The sequence below is a fragment of the Cebus imitator genome, unplaced genomic scaffold (assembly GCF_001604975.1).
Source record: "Cebus imitator isolate Cc_AM_T3 unplaced genomic scaffold, Cebus_imitator-1.0 Scaffold55, whole genome shotgun sequence".
NCBI classification, from domain to species: domain Eukaryota; kingdom Metazoa; phylum Chordata; class Mammalia; order Primates; family Cebidae; genus Cebus; species Cebus imitator.
In genome coordinates this window covers 5,619,808-5,629,102 of record NW_016107370.1, presented here as the reverse complement: position 1 = coordinate 5,629,102, position 9,295 = coordinate 5,619,808, and the positions used below count along the sequence as shown (strand labels likewise).

The following is a 9,295-nucleotide window of genomic DNA, read 5'->3' as shown; positions in this document are numbered from 1 at the left end:
TTAAAATAACCATAATTTAACCATAAGGGTTAAAAAAAAAAAAAAAAGACTAATACCATCTAGAGTAGTGGTTATCTCAGTGTAGTGGGGGAAGGAGAAAAGGGATAGGTAAGGATATGGGGACATGCTAGTTAATGTGAATTTGGGTTCATGATTTACTCGTTACCTATAGGTGCATTATTTGTTGGCTGAAAAGGAAAGCTGGTGCCCTGTAAGCAATCAGGGAATCTATAATCATTTCAAACTCACTGCCCACCCAACCGGATCCAGTCATTAGGAGGCTCCTGCCAAAGAGCCCGGGCCCAGGAAGGTGCTGGCCACTAGGACTCCTGCAAGGGCGATGTGGATCAACAACGCAGGCCCCCAACCATCTTAGAAATTACCTACCACTTAAAAACTTTGAGCCTGGATTATAGACAAGATAAAAAATGAAATAAAAAATAGTACATACTGTACTGAGAGAGGGGCCTGGCTAATAAAACCACACTAACAAAGTTGATAAAGTAATGAGTCGTTTACACTTTTGGTGGGTAAAGGCCCAAACTGGAAACATGAGCTCAAGGTTAACAAGGACTCTGCCTCATTGCTACCACAGCCTTTGGTACGCGGTGGGTATTCAACATTCATGGAGCACAGTCCCCCTTTCTCTAGCAGTCACACAGATGACCTCTATATAAAGTTATTTGGGAGGCCAGGCACGGTGGCTCACGTCTGTAACCCCAGCACTTTGGGAGGCCAAGGCACGCAGAGCACTTGAGGTCAGGAGTTTGAGGCCAGCCTGGCCAACATGGGAAACCCCGTTTTTACTAAAAAGACAAAAATTAGCTGGGCATGGTGGTGCACATCTATAATCCCAGCCACTCAGGAGGCTGAGGCAGGACAATCGCTTGAACCCAGGAGGCGGAGGCTGCAGTGAGCTGAGATCGTGCTATTGCACTCCAGCCTGGGCAACAGAGCAAGATCCTGTCTCAAAAGAAAAAAAAAGTTATTTGGGAGAAGAATTGAGGAACATTCAGATGGTAAATAACTTTGGGATTCACTGCCCACACTGCATGGAAATGGGTTGATCCTTACCCCCCAAAATAATTACATTCATAAATAAAGCTTAAAAAAAAATCACCATGTATGATGTCCTATCTCCACTCTCACAAAATTTGCAATAAGGCACAATTCTTAAGCTGTTTTTCATTTTTTTATTGCTGTTAATTCAAGGAAAAAAGGTTGCATAAAATCCAATCTGTTCTAGAAATATAAGTGGCCTTTCCAGTACATAACATTTCAAATATCAAAGTATATGGTAAACATACAAATAAGGAGAAGGTAACATACCTCCTATGTACAGTACAGTATTTTAAATCATAAAATAAGCTCCATAAAGTACAACTGGCAAGTGATTCACAATGCAGCCCATACGTGGCTTATCAAAACTCTCACTTGAACAACTCAACTGCAGCTTAACAATTAATTTAATAATGTGGTCCAAAAATACCCAGATCAAATAAAATATATTTAATCAAAATAATTTCCTTTACTTGAACTTTCTTTCTAAATTAAAGCTTTCATCTACCCCTTCACACCCACCCCTTCCCCATAACTCCCGCCCCTGAAAGAAAGTTTCAAAATGTACATTGGTGCTATAAATATAAATGCTACTTATGAAGCATGAAATTAAGCTTCTTTTTTCTTCAAGTTTTTTCTCTTGTCTAGCAATCTGTTAGGCTTCTGAAACAAGACCAAATGTTTACGTTCCTCTGCTGCATACCAACGTTACTCCACACAACAAAAATCTATCATTTCTGCTCTGTGCTGAGGAATGGAAAAATGAAAACCCCCAACCCCTTAACCCTAGCACTATACAGTGGAAGCTGTTCATTGCTGATGAATGCAGCAGTCACTAAAAAATACACCCAATCTTCCAGATAACCTCAGTGCACTTTAGGAAATCAAAAATTACCTGGAAGCAATTTAGTACATAGATTGGCTTTTTAAAAAAACTTGTTTTTAAAAACAGCAGCATTAAACTTAGTGACATGACACCGACATGATTAATACCATCTTAACACACTCAGAATTTAGTCTTTCACATTATAATCAAACATAGCGGTAAACTGTTATAAAAGTGACTTTGCTACGAGAGACAGGTTAGGAAACAAATAGCCTGACTTACGGTAGAAACCCATAGCTCTGTTCAGACTGCAATAAACCATACGCATTGCAAACACAACGTAACACTGTAACCGTTGGTATAGGGAAAGGAGAAATCTTGACTTAAGTAGTGTCTCTGTGAGCACAACACGGTGGTGGACAAGTGAAACTGGCTGGAGACTTTCATGACAAACACAAGCACATGGAGAACGACATTCACACCAGTGTGTTCACTTTGTGTCTCTCTGAAGCAACAGGCTAAAAAAGTATGATGGAAGTAAAAAGTTGGTTTCAGAAAAAGCTTTTTGTCCATTTTGTACGTCATATTTTTTCAGTTTCATATGGTTTGACTTCTTCCTCTCTCTTCCACTTATTTTCATCTTTATTTGGACAATAAGCACTGCATATATGTATTTACGTGACGCTGTTTATTACATATATACACACTATTTCGGGAGTTTGATTCCTCCTGTAAGATCAGGGTGAAACATTCTGCCCTTGGTTTATATGCAGAGCAGTTTATGAAAGTGGGTGAATGCACTGCTGGCCGCTCCTGCTGCGGGCCGAGGACAGAGTGAGCCTGGCTGGGGAGGAAAGTGTCGTTTACGGTGAAAGTGAGAAAAGCTGGGGAAGAAGCAAATTTTTTTCTTTTTTTTCAAAACCATATGACTGTCACCAGTGTTGTAAAAAAAGGTCAAATACACAGTTTTAAAGATTCAGTAAACATTGCACACAGCAAGTATTCAGTGTAAAAAAAAAAAAAAAAAAGCACGCACCAACATTTTCCTTTTGATAGTTTGTCTGAAAGTTTAAATTACATGTATCATACATATAAGCCTGTTGTTGAACCAGGAGACCAGAGGCTCAAAAGCATTGCATTCTTTCTTGTTTTGGACATTGGTACAAGAGAAATGAAAAATCCCAACTGCATAGAAATCTAGGAAATGTATAGACAAAGAAACAAAATACCTTTCCTTTCCTCCCCTCCACACCCCATGACTCCCCACACTTGAGTGTATTAAGTAGGCAAGCTTTACTCGTTTCAGTCTGCAGAATCCAACGTATCATTAGAAGGGGGGAGGGGAGGTGCGTATCTCAGTCTGTAAGTGCCTAAAATGGGAAAGACAGAACTAAGTCACCGCTTACAAGGAAATGTCATCACAAACCACTACGTACAAGCTATCACACGGGCATGCTCTCCAAAAGGCACCTTCGTCAGCTCTAGTGCTACTCCAAATGGCCAATCCACTCACTTAAAAAAGCAAGGTAAAGTTTGTGCTTTGAATTCAATCTAAAGGCTATCAAACTTGATCTTCCTTTAAGAATGCCAAGGAAATATATTCCCAATTTAAGACTTTTTTGTTTCTGGGTAAGATCTGGCAAAATGACAAAGGCCAAATTCAAGTGAAAGTAACAGTTTGAAGTTGACACAAAATTTGGTATCCTACTCAAACATATTTAAGAGCATTTTCTTCCTTCTGGTGGTAGTAATATTAAACTTTGTTCAAATTCCTTTACTCTCAAATCAGTGCTGAACTATTTTGTTCCTTTACTGTAAAATGCAATAGAATCTTGGGTTTTATTTATTTATTTATTTTTTTAAGCATTTGCTGGGAAGGAAAAGGGCAGCATGGGGAAACAGGCACGAGGCCAGCTGGTTATGCAGATATACTACATAGTTACTCAAAACCTAATGTCAGATGACTAGATTACTTCCTAGGTTTTCAATATATAAAAATTTTGCTTACTCTATGACAGGATTGTGACTTAAAAAAAAAACTGCTGCAAGCAAGAGATTTAACATTACAGAATTCCCACCACACTCCTTCAAAAGGGCCTTTAGAGTTACTCCTTAATTGGAAACTGAAATCCTCTGAACTTCCTTGTGCTGTGTGACCTGAGTCTACGCTAGGTTTTTCCAGTTGCATTTTATGATCTGTCACTGAAAACACAACATCTGTAAACGAAAACACAAACAGATCTTTCTGCTACGACAGAATCCCATGATCAGTAAGGAAAGGAAGAAATGAGTGAACTCAAAAACAAGTCCTCTGGGAGTTATTGTGATTACCTTGTTGATTGGCCTCCATGGACGACTGCTTACAGTCCTGTGCATAGTGTCCGCTTACACCACAATTGTAACATGAGACATTCCCATTCTTCTTGGGCCCCGAACCACTGGTGTTGGCAACTACATTAGGTGCTGGATATACAGGATAGAATCTCCCAAATCCTGCCATCTGCTGCATGCCATAGTTGGCTTGGCTCCCCATGACTGGGTCATGTACCAGTCCATTTGCATATGGAGTCTGAGGCAGAAAAAAAGGAAGTTGGTTTCCATTGCTCTGATGTGCTTGGTTGAGGTAGCTGCCATTGCAAATGGATGGCAGAGTAAAGAATGAAGGGACTCGGTACATTGGTCCAGGCATTGGATTAGGATAATAGTAACTGTTTAGCTGAAGGTTTCCATTGGTCCCACAGCTGCACCTTCGCCCACAAGAACCACAAGGACCCGAGCCCATCTGCTGCGGTGGCACTACTGTCCCATTAGCGTTCGTGTTCCCCACAGCACTGATGTAAGAGGTGCTGTCACTCTGCGCGGTACTGTGTGTCAAAGCAGGGCTTGGGCTCGGGGCAGGGCCTGGGGTGTGGGTAGGAACTGCGGGAGGAACAGTGGCCTGGGCCTGGCTGATGCCTGCGCTTGCTGGCTGGGGAGAAGTTGCTGCTGTGCTGAGCACACTGGAGTTCTGGCTGGGTAACACGCCGGCAGCAAGGGGAGAGCCTGGTAAGGGGTAGGAAGCTGGTGGCTGAGCAGCTGAGAGGCCAGCTGCTGGAAGAACTACCTTCACATTGGTAGGCTGAGGGACTGTCCCTGTGTTTCCCTCAATTTGAGGCACCATTTGATTGAGTCCTACCACTTGGGATGCGGATTTTGTGATGGGGTCCGTGGTAGCAACAGGAGAGCCTGGGAAACTACCTGGGTTATGGATAGGAATAAAGGCAGTGTTTGGTGATCCAATGCTCAGACTTCCGGGTGGTTGCTGTGGGATGTTAACTGTGCAGCTCTCAGAAGATCCCTGTGCTGGTGGCAACTTTAGCCTCTGAACTGTTAGATGCAAAGCGGGAGTGCTACTATGTGGAAGAAAGGTTGATGGAATAGGTAAAGGGGAAGCCAGTAACTCAAGGTGCTTTTCCGATTCTCCAGTGGAAGCTGTTGGCCCTAGTATTCCAACGGGGGTTGAATTTGCAGACTCCCTTATTGCAGAAATAGCAACAGGACTAGGAACAAGCATCCCTATGGTTTTGCCATCAGCGGATTTGGGTGCAGGAACGATGACTTCAGACTTCTGGGCACCATTGTGCATGACACAGTGTAAAGTTGGCATAAAGGAAATATGCTGATACTTGGGTGAGTTTAAGGGATCTTCTAAAAGGTTTCCATTCTCATTTCCTAGTGAAGCAATTTGAACTGGTGGCTTGACAGTGACAGTCTGGTTGACAGAACCATAACCTGTAAACCTAGTTGTTGATGGATTCCCAGAATCCTCAGAATTGCTGTCTGTGTCTAAAGAAAACAAATATAAAGAGATATTAGCACAAGCATAAATCCCATCTTTCTTGTTATAAACAAACATTAAGTATATCTCAAAGTAACTCAAGTTTGGAAAGGGTCCCTCCTCCATGATGTTTCTTGACTGTCCAGGCTGACCTCCCTTAACTTTTGGCTTTTGATGGGTCATCATTAGATCAATGCTTTATTTTAAAAATGCGAGGATATAAACAAAAAACCAAAACATAAAAGGCTGGAGACCGAATGAAACACAGTATAAAACAGAGATTTATGTAACACCATTGTTGTACTGAGACTCGTAGCCTTAATAAACTTCAGGCAATCCACTTGGTTTATATTCTGCACTGCCAACCCAAGTTCTTCAATTTGTCTCAGGTAAACGATATAATTTCAAAGAGCTCAGTTAAGACAGTATTTAACTCAAATATCTAGACATAGGGAACAGAAGAGGTTTTTTTGTTGTTGTTGTTGTTTTAGAATGGAATCAATATTCTTAATACTAAATATTTAAATGCAGGGAAGAAAATTTAAAGCCATTACTGAAAAAAACAACATGAGAACTTCGCGAAGTATGCACAAGTTTTAACAGCTGAATTGATGAAGCAGAAGAAAGGATATCAGAGGTCGAAGACCAACTTAATGAAATAAAACGAGAAGACAAGATTAGAGAAAAAAGGATAAAAAGGAATCAGCAAAGTCTCCAAGAAATGTGGGACTATGTGAAAAGACCTAATCTACGTTTGATAGGTGTACCTGAATGTGATGAAGAGAATGAATCCAAGCTGGAAAATACTCTTCAGGATATTATTCAGGAAAACTTTCCCAACCTAACAAGGCAGGACAATATTCAACTCCAGGTAATACAGAGAACACCACAAAGACATTCGTCAAGAAGACCAACCTCAAGGCACATAATCGTCAGATTCACCAGGGTTGAAATGAAGGAGAAAATACTACGGGCAGCCAGAGAGAAAGGTCAGGTTACCCACAAAGGGAAGCCTAACAGACTCACAGCAGATCTCTCAGCAGAAACCCTACAAGCCAGAAGAGAGTGGGGGCCAATATTCAACATCCTTAAAGAAAATAACTTTCAACCCAGAATTTCATATCCAGCCAAACTAAGCTTCACAAGCGAAGGAAAAATAAAATCTTTTGTGAACAAGCAAGTACTCAGAGATTTCATCATCACCAGGCCTGCTTTACAAGAGCTTCTGAAAGAAGCACTACACATAGAAAGGAACAACCAGTATCAGCCTTTCCAAAAATATACCAAAAAGTAAACAGTATCAACATAATTAAGAATTTACATCAACTAATGGGCAAAACAGCCAGCTAGCATCAAACGGCAGTATTAAACTCACATATATTATTATTAATCCTAAATTTAAATCGCCTAAATCCCCCAATCAAAAGACACAGCCAAAACCCATCCGTATGCTGCATCCAGACCCATTTCACATGCAAGGATACACAAAGACTCAAAACCAAAGGATGGAGATTTACCAACCAAATGGAGAGCAAAAATAAATAAATAAATAAAAAGGTGTTGCAATTCTCGCCTCTGATAAAATAGACTTTAAAGCAACAAAGATCAAAAGAGGCAAAGAAGGACATTACATAATGGTAAAAGGATCAATGCAACAAGAAGAGCTAACGATCCTAAATATATACGCACCCAATACAGGAACACCCAGATACATAAGACTTATAAAGAGACTTAGACTCCCACACAATAATAGTGGGAGACTTTAACATCAATATTAGACAGATCCATGAGACAGAAAATTAACAAGGATATCCAGGACTTGAACTCAGATCCGGAACAAGTAAACTTAATAAACATTTATAGAACTCTCCACTTCAAATACACAAAATATACACTCTTATCAGTACATCACACCTACTCTAAAAGTGACTAAGTTAATCATTTCTCAGTAATTGCATAGCATTTCACAGGTTTAAATGAAATATTGGTTGGCAGCTTGCTTGTTATTTTCTTCCCTCATTTCTTCCTGGCTCCATTATTAAGCAAACACACACACACACACACAAAAAGAAAATTTAAAGCCATTATTAATCATAAAACAAACAAAAAAAAACCCAGAGGACTAGGAGAGTACGGCAATTTCTCCAAAATCAAAACAGAAAAACAGCAGATATAAACAACACTGCATCGGCTGTTACTCCTGCATCATCTTACACTTGTGTACAGAAATAGTGTCCACCTAGCCTTTGGGGATTGTCCTGACTTTTGGTATGGAGGGGAGAGGATAAAATCTGATTCACAATATTTACACATCATAGACACAGATGCTGCGTTGATATATACACAGACCATTCCATTAAATGTAGTGCCTATTTAAAAATCTTTCTGCTCATAAGGGTAAGCTGAATTGCACTAGGTACTTAAAAGATTTGTATTCATTAAGGCACGAACTGGTAATACTCAGCTTAAGATGTTAAAAATTTTTGAAACAGAAAACTAAAAACAAATTAGTCAAAAGAAATTCCCCCCCAAAACCAATTAGTCTTCCTGAAGAAAGATGACATGAAAGCTACTTACTGACACAGAACATCAACTGTATTACTAATTCAATGACTTTAGTTTATATCAGAAGAGATTCAAAGAGTAAATGTATTTGGCATAAACTTCCCCTGATAGATTAATAACTGGGGTATTCCTTGCTAAATTTTACAAAATAAAAACTATTCAAAAATCCTAACTTAAGGCATTTTTATCTGTATCATCACACCACTGCAGAGTTAAAACTAAAAATGTGAAGTCTAAAAGAAGCAGAAATATTTTTTAAGAAGTCAGTTAAATTTCTATGTGTTTTAATCTTAAGTCACAGCAAATGGCTTCATGATTTTTAATGCTCCCAACTGGTTTTTTGAAGCATCATGAGACTCCTCTACACCTGTCGAGACACGTCTCACCCTTTTGTGCACTGATTTCAGTAAGTGTAAAGCCTCAAACAGAATACCATCACTACTCAGGAGAGCAACAGCAAAGCCACCCACGCACTTTTCAAAGCAGCCTTTTCATCCACTCAGAATTCTAAAAATGATCAAAGCTCTCTACCATAATGGATATTTTCCTTGGGTGAAGAGAGCCCTAAGTCATTCTTTTGTATTTAATAACAGCCTATTTGAAAAAAGCCATGTTCCTCCACACAGGCCACCAACTTATGCTGTCTGATGGCAGGAGAGGGATGCTGTCATTACCCAAGTGTACAGATGTACACCAACACTTCTGACAAGGCCACATCTGCAGTGTGAGCCACAGAGTCACCTGCACATCCTAGAGAACCAAGCATAAATGTGCAATGAAACATACCGAAAGTTTGTCTATTCTGGGTAAGGCATAAACATTCTTTCATTTAATGCCAGGTGCAGAGGCTCCTGCTTGCAATCTCAACACTTTGGGAGGCTAAGGCGGGAGGATCACCTGAGCCCAGGAGTTCAAGAACAGCCTGGGTAACACAGTGAGACCCTGTCTCATAAATTGATTAATTAATTAATCCTTCTCTAGAGCGGGCCTTGCTGGTTGGTGGCTCACAGCTGCATGCTGCTTCTGGA

General features: G+C 40.2%; 1 protein-coding gene across 2 annotated transcripts in view; it reads right to left on the bottom strand.

The window, feature by feature from the left end:
* Positions 1-1,173: 1,173 nt before the first annotated feature.
* The window catches only part of ZCCHC2 (zinc finger CCHC-type containing 2), a 61,061-nt gene continuing 52,939 nt past the window's right edge, over positions 1,174-9,295 (bottom strand). For both annotated transcript variants that reach the window (XM_017528867.2, XM_017528868.2), the window contains 2 exons: positions 4,217-5,710; positions 1,174-3,255 (listed from right to left, as the gene is read on the bottom strand). In XM_017528867.2, coding sequence (XP_017384356.1) covers positions 3,188-3,255; positions 4,217-5,710 — 1,562 coding nt within the window. In that variant the 3' untranslated portion in view covers positions 1,174-3,187. The remainder of the gene's footprint in view (positions 3,256-4,216; positions 5,711-9,295) is intronic.